This window comes from Rhinatrema bivittatum, chromosome 6 (assembly GCF_901001135.1).
Source record: "Rhinatrema bivittatum chromosome 6, aRhiBiv1.1, whole genome shotgun sequence".
In the NCBI taxonomy this organism is placed as follows: Eukaryota; Metazoa; Chordata; class Amphibia; order Gymnophiona; family Rhinatrematidae; genus Rhinatrema; species Rhinatrema bivittatum.
In genome coordinates this window covers 218,453,517-218,466,737 of record NC_042620.1, presented here as the reverse complement: position 1 = coordinate 218,466,737, position 13,221 = coordinate 218,453,517, and the positions used below count along the sequence as shown (strand labels likewise).

Genomic DNA, 13,221 nt, shown 5'->3' with positions numbered 1-13,221 from the left:
TCACAAGGCTAGAATGGAGAAGATGGAACTTCTCTTCCGTGCTCAAACCCCAACGCTGTCTATTGCATCGACGTCATCAGAACCGGCTCCGTCAACTTCGTGCCAGCATTGACCTCCGGCCGGTGACCGTCCAGCATCGACGACTTCTCAGCCTTTGACACCCTCTACTCCTCCTCAGGATCGAGGGGATCGTAGAGATAAACATCGCCACCAGCATCAAAAGTCTCGGACCATCGAGGGAGCGAAATCATCGTCCAAGCCGCCGTCGAAGAAACCCCGTCCAGAAAAGGCACCGACCTTTTCGGTGACCGGGTCACCGAGGCAACCCTCACCCGACAGGGTATCGGGAGCCGCGACTCCGCCTTTAACAGTGGTCCCTCCGGCTATGCCTCTGCCTCCTTCTTCTGTTCCGGAGCCGGGGCTGCTTGCTCCAGGTCTCCGAGAAGAACTGGACCGGATGGTTCAGGAGGCCATCGACAAGGCGATGCATCGACTCCAGGTTCCTCTGACACCGGTACCGATTGAGGAACCGACCACTGACCCGATTCCAGCAGCGTTGGCACCGCTGCTCTCAAGGATGGAAGCGCTCATGGCCGCTTTTCCACCGATGGACCCTGGGTCACTGATGGCTCCGGTGCCCTCCCCGCTTGCTTTGTCATCGGGAGGAGAAACACCGTTCTGCATCCCTCCATCAGGAGTTCTGCCGATGTCTCAGCCATCGATGCTGTTATGCTCTGGACACTGTGGACCCTTAATCCGGAGAAAGAGAGACACCCACCTGAGGAACCAGGTACCTCACGACTCCGGAAGGTGGAAGTTTCGGAACTGCAACCCCTCAGTACCCTTTATCGGGTTTTGGCAAAACTGGGTACAGGCCGGAGATATCAGGGGAATGTTCAACTCCAGGCAGGGGTTAGGTGCAGTATGCCGAGAATACAGCGTCACGTCCTATCCGAGGTCCGGGCAGGCAGCAGGCAAGGCTAAGTAAGGTCCAATCCGAGGTCCGGGCAGGCAGCAGGCAAAGCAAAGTAAAGTCCAATCCGAGGTCCGGGCAGGCAGCAGGCAAGGCAAAGTACAGTCCAATCCGAGGTCCGGGCAGGCAGCAGGCAAGGCAGGGTCAAAGGCAGTCCGAAGTTCAGGCAGGCGGCAGGCAAGGCAGGGTCAAAGGCAGTCCGAGGATCAGGCAGGCGGCAGGCAAGGCAGGGTCAAAGGCAGTCCGAAGTTCAGGCAGGCGGCAGGCAAGGCAGGGTCAAAGGCAGTCCGAGGTTCAGGCAAGGCGGCAGGCAAGCAAAACAAGAACGAGGCAAGAGTCAGCAGGAGAACAAACGCAGCAACACACTAGACCTGTTGTGAAGGCGTCCGAGTCTAGGTGAAGGGAGTTTAAATCTCCCTCCAGAATGACGTCATCTCCGGGGCCGACCTCGTTTCCGCGGCCCGGTCCCTTTAAGGGGCGGAGCCAGCCGCGTCTCTCCCGATGCTGTCCTCTGACGGCAGGACGCCATCACGCCGCGGCCCGTGCTCTGCCGACCCCTGGCAGTGGAGTCCCGACTGATCCGCGGGGAAAAGGTAGGGAGACCCGATCGCATGCGATCGCGATCGGGTCTCACAACAGATGCCGATATGTCCGGCAGTGCCACTGATCCACCCATTGGTGCCGATGCGTCTATCGGCACCACTGAGCCATCCATCAATGCCCTCGATGCCTGCGCCGGTGCCTTTGATGCCTTCATCGGTGCCTTCAATTATTCATTAGAGTCCTTCGGAGCCTCAACCAGGACCTTCAGGGATCCCACCGTCCCGTCCTCCTCTAGTCCCTAGAGGAGCAGGTGCTGATCCCTACGACATCTGGACTGGTGATTCTTCACCAGACACAGATGATTTGCCTTCACCACCTTCACCTACTGAAAGCAGAAAGCGTTCACCTCCAGAGGACCTTTCCTTTATAAATTTTGTGAAGGAGATGTCTGAATTGGTTCCCTTCCAATTGCAGACTGAACAAGATGATAGGCATCAAATGATGGAGCTGTTACAATTCCTGGATGCTCCCAAGGAAATAACCTCCATCCCTATCCACCAGGTTCTTCTGGATCTCCTCAAAAAGAACTGGGAACATCCTGGCTGTGTTGCTCCAGTCCATAGGAAAGCTGACACCACCTATCTCGTTCAGTCAGCTCCAGGCTTTCGCAAACCTCAATTGGATCACCAATCTGTGGTAGTCGAATCTGCCCAGAAAAGAGCAAGGAGATCAAAACCTCACACTTCCTTTCCCCCAGGCAAGGAACAGAAAATTCTAGATGCCATTGGTCGCCATGTCTTCCAGGGATCAATGCTCATCTCCAGAATTGCCTCTTATCAACTATATATGACCCAATTATAATAGGGTCTTATTTAAGCAGATACAAGACTTAACAGACTCCCTGCCTCAGCAATTTCAAGAGCAACTCCAAACCCTAGTAAACAAGGGTTTTGAGGCAGGGAAGCATGAGATCAGATCATTTTACGATATCTTTGACACTGCTACCAGGGTATCTGCAACTGCTATCTCGGCAAGACGATGGACCTGGCTCAAGTCTTCCGACCTTCGCCCTGAAGTACAAGACAGATTATCCGACCTGCCTTGTGTAGGAGATAATCTGTTTGGTGAACAGATTCAACGAATAGTGGCGGAACTCAAGGACCATCATGAGACCCTAAGACAGCTCTCTCTGATGCCTTCTGAGTACTCTTCAAAACAGCCCTTCCGGAAGCACTCTAAGAAGTCATTCTTCCGCCCAAAGAAGTCCTACCTGCCACCAACTAGAACCTGTTCTATGAGACTGTTTCAAAAAACCCAGTCTCGTCAGACACGAAAACAAAAACCACAAGCAGCTCCTCAGCCGGGCCCTGCTTCCAGTTTTTGACTCCTGCATAGAGAGCAGCAGCCAGTTCCATTGCCCCACATACCAGTGGGAGGTCGATTGTGCCATTTCAACAACAAATGGCACTCAGTCACCTCAGACCAATGGGTCCTAGCGATAATTGCTCAAGGTTATCATCTGATCTTTCTCTCCATTAAACTGGACTCTCCACCTCTACCGACGTGAAGAACATCCGATCACTCCATCCTTCTGAAACAGGATGTCTCCCTTCTCCTTCAGTCCAAGGCAATAGAGCCAGTGCCCTACTCTCAGCACAGCCTAGGGGTCTATTCCCGGTACTTTCTAATCCCCCAAAAATTGGGAGGCGTTCATCCTATTCTGGATCTACGTGCCCTCAACAAGTACCTCCAGAGGAGACTGGCTATCCTGAAAACCCGACTGGCTAGTGGGCCCCCAGGACAGGTTTGGGGACCACTGCTCTAGACCTCCAGGACGCATACACTCATATCGCGATAATTCCATCTCATCGCAATAGTTACCCCATTTCTATATTAGTTGCAAGTTCTTGTATACACAGTTATTGTTCCCTGTAAAGGCATTGCCGGAAAGTTGAGTTACTTGTAAACCGATACGATGTGCAAACGGTTGTCGGTATATAAAAAGTTCTAAATAAATAAATAAAAATCATTTTGGTAGCCCTTCTCTGTACCTTCTCCATCGCAATTTGAGATGCGGCGACCAGAATTATACACAGTATTCAAGGTGTGGTCTCACCATGGAGCGATACAGAGGCATTATGACATTTTCCGTTTTATTCAGCATTCCCTTTCTAATAATTCCCAACTTTCTGTTTGGTTTTTTGACTCAACATACTGCAAAAAAAACCAAATGAGATAACATCTTCCAGCCAAGTTGTGGACCAGAGAGGTTGTACTTCCTCCTTCCTAAAGCTGGGGACCCAATTTCATGAAGCCTAGCCCACCAGAATGAGGGGATCAAAGAAAATACCCTGCCTCTCTTCTGACTGCTATCTGAAAATGCCACACTGTCCTCTCTCTCTCTCTCTCGCTGCCTGCTTTTATGGACACAGGAGCTCAGCATTACAGCAGCCTCACTTACTACCATAAGAAACCTGCTGATAATGAATGGTACTCCTCTCCTAACTCCATGTCCTAGGCTAGGCTAAGGCCATCTATGGGAGATGACGAGGAGTAGCCACAAATATGATTGGACAGAAATGTTCTTTTTGATATTATTTTAAAGGGTTTTTTGGAGTTCGTAGTTCCTTTTTCTCGAGTGTTATGAGAGTAGTTTCCATGCTGTAGGTATGGCTCCTTCTGGATTCTTTTCAAAAGGTAGAAATGGGGAAACCTCTTTCTGTTGGGTTTAGCACCTTCCTCCTCCTTTTCCCTGGTGACCTCCTCCCTCAGCAGAAACAAACCACTTATCCCAAGTTTTGAATAAAATCCTATGGTTCATCAAGGTATGCAACAGATCCTGTCAGATTCAGAAACACATCAAAATCAGGGCGCATCCATAGTGAACTGGACTCTAGTAATGTTCAGCAGGGCACACTGACTGATATAAGGATCTAAAGTGGGATCTGATCCAGATCAGCTAACCAAGCCATGTTTGGCACATTAACAGGACTCTGAACTGCAAACCCGTACGTAGTTATCTTTTCCTACCATATCCAAAAATCATTTCCACATCTAAAGAACTGTAATAGGATAGCTTGATGCCAAATGTTTAATATACAAACATTGTTTTGTTACTTAATTTGCTGGAGTAAATACAGTCTAAAGAAACATGAAATCACTAGGTTAACTCTTTGGCAGTATTTTTTATATCTTGGGTAGATTTTATTTGTGCTACATTTTGGGAAATATTTCAAAGAACATGTTGAAAAAACAAAATATAAGAGGCAAGGTAATAAGATTTATTCAGCATAACCTTTTTGCAAGACATATTATGGCTCCATAATTTGTACCACTGATTTCTAATTTTGCAAATCCTAGTAAGAAGCTGTTAGAAGTTTCTTAGAGGCAACAGTGTCATACAGTGTAAAATATTACTGCAGCTTAAGAAAAACATGTACACCTTCTTGACTGCTGGTAGTCATTTAAAGGGATAGCGGTGGCATGCATATATTAAAACTTTGCATTATTTTTCATAGAATGAAGAGATGAGGCTAATTGAACGTGAATTGGAGAATCAGAAGCAGAAATATAGTGAACTCCAGTCTTTTACCAAGAATTTGATACTTGCTATTAAATCAAATGATAAAGAGCAACAGCAGGTACAGTAAAATATTTTAAAGTAATATATAAGATGATAAATGAATCACTATAGATTGCATGTGTTTTACTTGTGTTGTCTGGCAGGTCTTACAGGTTCCTTTATTTTATATGTAGCTATGTTTGTCTTAAAAATATGTAACAAAATATGAAATATTATTTCAACAACTGCTGCAATATAGCAATGCAATGACTGTAGGGGTTTTTATTCATTTCACAAGTATTTTACTCTGTGGAAGGTATTGTATGTAAAGTGGTCCAATGTTGTGTTCGCTCCTAATGTAGTGAATGCATGCTCTCAATACATTGTGAGGTATTGAGAAATGAGTGCTTTCAGCCACTCAGCAGTGCTTGAAAATATCTTGGAATGAATGTATCTCGTTTCTAATAAAGCTTTTCCCACATTTCATGCTTCCCACACAAGAAAAGTGTAATTATTCAGCGTGAAATGCTTACAAGGGTTGGTATGGTCATTAGCGAATAAAGTGATCCATTTATTTCTTTACAGTAATTTATCACCCAAAGCAGGCCCACATTTGTCCAGCCCATTTTAACTAATAGATAAGGGCATATTTTGTCCAGCCCATTTTAACTAATAGATCAGTGCATATTCTAGTTTATTTTATCTGTTTCAAAATAATTTTTTGCTTTTGTTCTCAAAAGCATGAAGCTTGCCAGTACCTAATTGTAGCTGTAGAAAGTGTTAGCTGATGGCCCAGGCCTTAAGCACATGGAAACGTTGATCCTGCCAGACCTGTAGGAGGAGAGTGTTCAGTGCTGCTCCCCCAAGGGGAGGAGCTAGCAATTTATAATACTCCGTAGGCGGAGTTAATGATCTGTTGTGGGTTGACTCCTATGGAGTGGCAGTCTGTGATACCGCTCTAGTAGTGTAAGGAATAAAAACTTAATGGAAATTGGTGAATCCTTGGGCCGATGGCAGATGACAGCGCCCCCAGGAGAATATCCTGAGAGGGACCACCGACTAGGCTGGAGTATGAAGACAAACACAGATAGTTCTTTATTAGACAGGAAGTAGAACCACCAGAGGTGGCAGTATGAGTTGATGTGCCCAGCAGGGCTGAAGTCCCTCAGATACTGCAACTGTGATCTCTGGGTTGCTGAGCTGTAGAGAGAGACCATAGATAGTGAGTAGACAGGGTATGCTGGATACATAACCAGTAGTAGATGATACACTCACAATTGTAAATATCTTGTAATGGCTTCAGTGCAACAGAGAGTCTTCAGTATATTCAGGAACAGGAACCGTAGGCGAGTACTGGTTCCTATATGCAGTCTGGAATAAGAACTCACAATATCTGTGTATGAGGTGGCTTCTGTAATAGAAGAGAGTCTTTGGAAGGTTTTAGGAACATAGGCTCTCGTGAAGCGAGTGCCAGTTCCTATCTGCAATATGAAATAGTAATGTACCAGATATAGGTATACAATAGCTTCTGAGATAGAAGAGAGTCTGTGAAGGGTTTTAGGAACATGGACCCTCGTGGAGTGAGTACCGGTTCCTATCTGCAATGACAACTCACGATCTCCATACCTGCGATAACATGTTAAACAGAAGGGAGTCTTCAGAGATTAGGAACATAGGACCTCGTGGAGCAATTACCGATTCCTATCTGTAATAGAACTCACAGTGTTCACGTCTGCGATCGCTTCCAGGCATTAAGGAGTCTTCTGAGCATTCAGGGACGTAGGCCCTCGAGGAGCGAGTACCAGATCCCGTCTTAGCAGTCTGAAATCAAGAAGAGAGAGCTGGGCCCCCGAGGAGCGGGTACCCCAAGATAGTACAAGAAGGCAGAGTAGCTTGGGCGAATCGTAACCAGGAAAAGTAAGATTCGAGTCCTTGCTAACTCGATTCGTAGTAGCAACAAAGACCCTTCTAAGTTGGAAGCGGATGACGTCACTACGGAGGGACGCCCCCGAGGTTCGCACCCTTGCCAGTACAAATTCTGGAGCACGCGCGCGCCCTTGTATCATCAGGAACATGGCGGATCTGCAGCGTCAGACCAGCCCGGGGATTCCGGGAGATGCGGCAGGAAGACGCCGCGGCAGCAAGCTGTCCTTCAGACCTGGAGGGAGTCACCTTACAAGTAGAAAGGGTAGAGTGAGGGCGAAGAGCAGGCACGAACGCAACAGAGAGGTAGCTGCTTCATTGCTAGAAGTGTATGGGGCATTGTGTACACTTTATAGACTGGTTAAAGGACAGTAGTAAGTTACTGCTATTCAGAGAGCAATGGCCCTTTCTGTGCTTTGTACTTTTAATCAAGATTTATTTAAAGTGTCTTGCAAGGTCTTCACAGCCTTGTACATTTTTCATATTCTGTTGTTTACAAATTGCAGATCAGAATGCATTAAAGTAAAAGTTTGTTTCATTGATCTACACAACATACTCTACTCTTTCATCATGAAAGAACAATTATAGAATTATTTGAAAAGTAATTACTGTAAGAATAAAAAACCAGAAGTCTTGATTACATGAATCTTCATACCCTTTGTCATAGCAGCCCCAAACTAGTTCTGGTTCAAAAAATTGCCTTAAAACCCATAATAAGTTGAATAGACCCTATCTATGTCCAATCATAGTAGCTGAGCTGATACAAATACTCCTAGATGAAACCTGTTTCTGTTGTATGTATTTGAAGTAAAGGTCAAACATGCCAAACAAGAAGCTGCTGAAAGAACTCCAGGATAACATTTTTCAAAGGTATATGTCAGGGGAAGGCGATAAGAAAATTTCAATGTGTTTTGAATATCGCTTAGGGCACTGTCAGGTCCATCATTATAAAGCAAAAACAGTTTGGCACTATCAACATACTGACCAAAGTCAGTAGCTGAGGGTTAAGGAAACTGCTGTGGAAGGTCACTTTGAGGCCCGAGATTACTTTAAAAGTACTACAGATAACCATTTCTGCGGTGGTATAGGACGTACTAAGGGGGGTTGGGGGAGATTAGAGATAGAGGGGAGTAGTAAGGATTGGGAACTGGGCCCTTCGCTTCCTACCCCTGACGGAAAGCACAGGGGGGTGTATGGGGGTGGCGATCTCACTGAGACTTAAGGTGGAGTCTACTAAGGGGGAGGTTAGGATGGATAGCTGTAAAAGGGAAATTAAGGATACCACATAGGGAGGGGGGAGGGGAGGGAGGGGGGGGTAGGAAAATAGAAAAGACATGGACACCATGGTATAATGTAGAAAGTTTATTGTACTTTATGCATTTTCAGTTAATGTATCAAAAACATTTCTGTTGTAATGTTTGCTTGACAAGTGTCAATAAAAATTATATTAAAAATAAATAAATAAATAAAATAAAAGTACTACAGATGTCTCTGGCTGAGACAAGGGAATGTAGGAGAAACACCAGTGACCCTAAATAAGGATGTGCATTATGAACTTGAGGTCTACTGCTATGCACACAGACTAAACCTAAAAGTACAGGCCTCTGCAACACAAACATGGAGTCTGCAGCCATGTCATGATTTTGGCAATTTTATATCAGACTGTGATTCATACAGAGAAAAGCCTCTAATTGTTTCTCCATACCAGAGTTGTCATCACCTCCAAAATGAGAGGAGAACCTTGGACAAGAACTGTGAAACATGTCCTTGGTTAAAACTTTGTATCCAGCTATGAAATGGGTATTCCCTGTTTTGCAAATGGACTCTCTGAACTTCATTAACCTCCAGGGAATATTCCTATGTAGCGAGATTCAGACGACATCATTTGCATCCCACCAATCCTTTATAGGAGGTAGCAACATCCAATCCAGATCAGTGTTGGAGCTTATGGAACTGAATATTCAATGAGGTCTGACTTGGAGAAAAGGGACTCTAAGTTACCCAGACATCAGACATTATCCAAACGGACATTATCCAAAAAGACCTTTGCTAAGGGCTTTTCCCCATGGCTTTCCCCACGGATTCCCCAAAGCTCTGCCAAGAGAGCTTTGCTAACAAAAATTTGACTGCTGCAGTGAAACCTGCAAGCTAAGACTAAGTTTCGTACTCAGTACCTGCTCTGAATAGTAGAAACCTTGCCAAATATTCCCTTGTAAGACTTAAAATAAAAATGAATTAGCTTGCCAGTTTTGCATCCTATCTCACGGAGACATCTGTGAGACCTTTTGGGTTCTATCTGTAATTCGCCTGCATGGGGAATTTCTGGTTTTATCTCATGATGTGACAGCTTCCTGACTTCTACAGGAGGGTGCCCTGGACTGGATATGGGTGAGAATGCTGGTTTAATTATCTTTCACGTGGGTTATTTAGATTGGCATTGCGTAAATACTAAGTGCAAAGTTGGGCTTAGAGATAACGCATATCAGTTCTGATTATCTTCCATGACACTGATTTGCACTCTAAAACTAAACCAAAAACAAAGAAAAGCAATAATTGTACCATATTAAATTTTACTTTTGCTGCCAATAAAATTAACTTACTACCTCACAAAAGTATATTTAACTGCTCCCTAAAACTAAAGAATTCATATCGTAAGGTTACCTGATTAAATTCTGTTAATCACATGTAAAATACTCACCAGATACTCCTACAAGAATATGTTGACCATTGAATATTTTAAAGATTTAAAGGGTGTGAGCCCTTGTTGCTGTGGCATAGTTGATGCAGCCTCATAGGCAAATCTGTGAGGCCTATGCCAACAGCTGGCAAATGCACTCTGTAGTGGGACAGGCTGGAACTTCACTTATACCAGCTGCCTCCTCTGCGGGTTGAGTCTGAAGGCTCTGGCAGCCGGCAGGGGATAGGTGGATCCCTAGGGTGTGTTGCATTTGTGCCTTTTCTTGCCCTCGCTCCACCCTCTCTACCTTTGTGGCGACTCCCTTCTGCTCTGACGGACAGATGCTTCCGCGGCTTCTATCTGCCTCTGTGTCCCGGAGTCCTCGGGCTGGCTTGACGTTACGGATCCGCCATGTTCCTGATTATGTAAGGGCGCGCACGCTCCAGACTTGTACCAGCAAGGGCGCGAACCTCGGAGGCATCCCCTCGTAGTGACATCATCTGCTTCCAACATAAAAGGTCTTTGCTTGCAACTACGAATCGAGTTAGCAAGGAGGAATCTTTCTCCGCTGCTTTGCCTCTCCAAACTTACCTAGGGGTACCTCGGGGGGCCCCACTCTCTCTCTTCTTGATTTCAGATTCAGGACGGGATCAGGTACTCTCTCCACGAGCGCCTATGTTCCTGAAGACTCAGAAGACTCCTATTGCCTGGAAGCAATCGCAGAAGTGTACAATGTGAGTTCTATTCAGATAGGAACCGGTACTCACTCCACGAGGGCCTATGCTCCTAATCCCAAAGACTCCTTTCTGTCTAAGACATTATCGCAGGTACGGAGATCGTGAGTTATTGCAGATAGGAACCGGTACTCGCTCCACGAGGGCCCATGTTCCTAAAACCCTTCACAAACTCTCTTCTTTCTCAGAAGATATCGCATACCTATATCTTATGGATTGCTATTACAGATTGCAGATAGGAACCGGTACTCGCTCCACGAGGGCCTATGTTCCTCAACTCTCCTAAACTCTCTTCTATTCCAGAAGTCATCTCATACACAGTTATTGTGAGTTCCTATTTCAGATTATTTACAGGAACCAGTACTCGCCTGTGGCTCCTGTTCCTGAATACTGAAGACTCTCTGTTGCATAAGAGGACCTTACAGACATCTACCATTGTGAGTGTATCATCCACTACTGGTTATTTATCCAGCATACCCTGTCTACTCACTACCTATAGTCTCTCTACAGCTCAGCAACTCAGAGATCTCTATTCCAGTATCTGAAGGACTTCAGCCCAGCCGAGCACATCAGCTCACTACTGCCACCTCTGGTGGTTCTACTTCCAGTCTAATAAAGAACTATCTGAGTTTGTCTCAATACTCCAGCCTAGCCGGTGGTTCCTCTCAGGATCTCCTCTTGGGGGCGCTGTCATCTGCCATCGGTCCAGGAATTCACCATTTCTACTAAGTGTTCATTCCTTACACTAATAGAGCGGTATTATATCATCTACCACTATGTGGGAGCCAACCCTCATTAGTTCACTAATTCTGCCTACGGAGCATCATCACTGTTACTCCTTCTTCAAGGGAACAGATCCATAACAGATTGCTACTTCAGTACAGAGATTATATTAAGTGCTAACTCCCTAGCGGATCTGTCTCAGATTGCTCAACTCCAAAGCAGAATTATAACAGAGTGCTAGCTCTTTCATTCTACAGGAACCAGCACATACCAGGTTGCCAACTCTGCCCTTCTGGCGAGGTTAGCCATATCAGAGAGCCAACTCCTCCCCTCGGAGGAGCTGGTCGATACAGACTGCTAACTCTACCCTCCTGGCAGGATGAGCCACAACAGTTTGCTAACTCCTCCTCCCAGAGGAGCTGGAACCTAATAGATTGCTAACTGCGCCCTCCTGGTGAGGTGAGCAATAACAATCCACTATGACGCCTCGATCTCTTTCTTGGGAGGTAGCACCTAATATGGAACCTAACATTGTGTAACTATAGCATGGGTTATTTTTTCCTATATGCATTACCTTGCACTTATCCACATTAAATTTCATCTGCCATTTTGATGCCCAATTTTCCAGTCTCACAAGGTCTTCCTGCAATTTATCACTATCTGCTTGTGATTTAACTACTCTGAACAATTTTGTATCATCTGAAAATTTGATTATCTCACTCGTCATATTTCTTTCCAGATCATTTATAAAAATATTGAAAAGTAAGGTTCCCAATACAGATCCCTGAGGCACTCCCCTGCCCCTCTCCCTTCCACTGAGAAAATTGTCCATTTAATCCTACTCTCTGTTTCCTGTCTTTTAGCCAGTTTGTAATCCATGAAAGGACATCGCCACCTATACCATGACTTTTTACTTTTCCTAGAAGCCTCTCGTGAGGAACTTTATCAAACGCTTTCTGAAAATCCAAGTACACCACATCTACCGGTTCACCTTTATCCACATGGTTATTAACTCCTTCAAATAAGTGAAGCATATTTGTGAGGCAAGACTTGCTTGGGTAAAGCCATGCTGACTTTGTTCCATTAAACCATGTCTTTCTATATGTTCTGTGATTTTGATGTTTAGAACACTTTCCACTATTTTTCCTGGCACTGAAGTCAGGCTAACCAGTCTGTAGTTTCCCGGATCGCCCCTGGAGCCCTTTTTAAATATTAGGGTTATATTAGCTATCCTCCAGTCTTCAGGTACAATGGATGATTTTAATCATAGGTTACAAATTTTAACTAATAGGTCTGAAATTTCATTTTTTAGTTCCTTCAGAACCCTGGGGTGTATACCATCCGGTCCAGGTGATTTACTACTCTATAGTTTGTCAATCAGGCCTACCACATTTTCTAGGTTCACCATGATTTAGTTCAGTCCATCTGAATCATTACCCATGAAAACCTTCTCCGGAACGGGTATCTCCCCAACATACTCTTTAGTAGACACCAAAGCAAAGAAATCATTTAATCTTTCCGCGATAGCCTTATCTTCTCTAAGTGCCCCTTTAACCCCTCGATCATCTAACGGACCCACTGACTCCCTCACAGGCTTTCTGCTTCGGATATATTTTAAAACGTTTTTACTGTGAGTTTTTGCCTCTACGCTTCTTTTCAAATTTTCTCTTAGCCTGTCTTATCAATGTCTTACATTTAACTTGCCAACGCTTATGCGTTATCCTATTTTCTTCATTTAGATCCTTCTTCCAATTTTTGAATGAAGATCTTTTGGCTAAAATAGTTTCTTTCACCTCCCCTTTTAACCATGCCGGTAATCGTTTTCCCTTCTTTCCACCTTTTTTAATGTGTGGAATACATCTGGACTGTGCTTCTAGAATGGTATTTTTTAACAATGACCACGCATCTTGCACACTTTTTACCTTTGTAGCTGCTCCTTTCAGTTTTTTTCTTACAATTTTTCTCATTTTATCAAAGTTTCCTTTTTGAAAGGTTAGCACAAGAGCCGTGGATTTTGCTTACTGTCCTCTTCCAGTCATTAATTCAAATTTGATCATATTATGATCTCTATTGCCAAGTGGCCCCA

At 44.8% G+C, this 13,221-nt stretch overlaps 1 protein-coding gene across 2 annotated transcripts in view; it reads left to right on the top strand.

The window, feature by feature from the left end:
- HDX (highly divergent homeobox) overlaps nucleotides 1-13,221 on the top strand; it is a 200,913-nt gene that overhangs the window by 176,179 nt on the left and 11,513 nt on the right. For both annotated transcript variants that reach the window (XM_029606566.1, XM_029606567.1), the window contains exon 11: nucleotides 5,035-5,157. In XM_029606566.1, coding sequence (XP_029462426.1) covers nucleotides 5,035-5,157 — 123 coding nt within the window. The remainder of the gene's footprint in view (nucleotides 1-5,034; nucleotides 5,158-13,221) is intronic.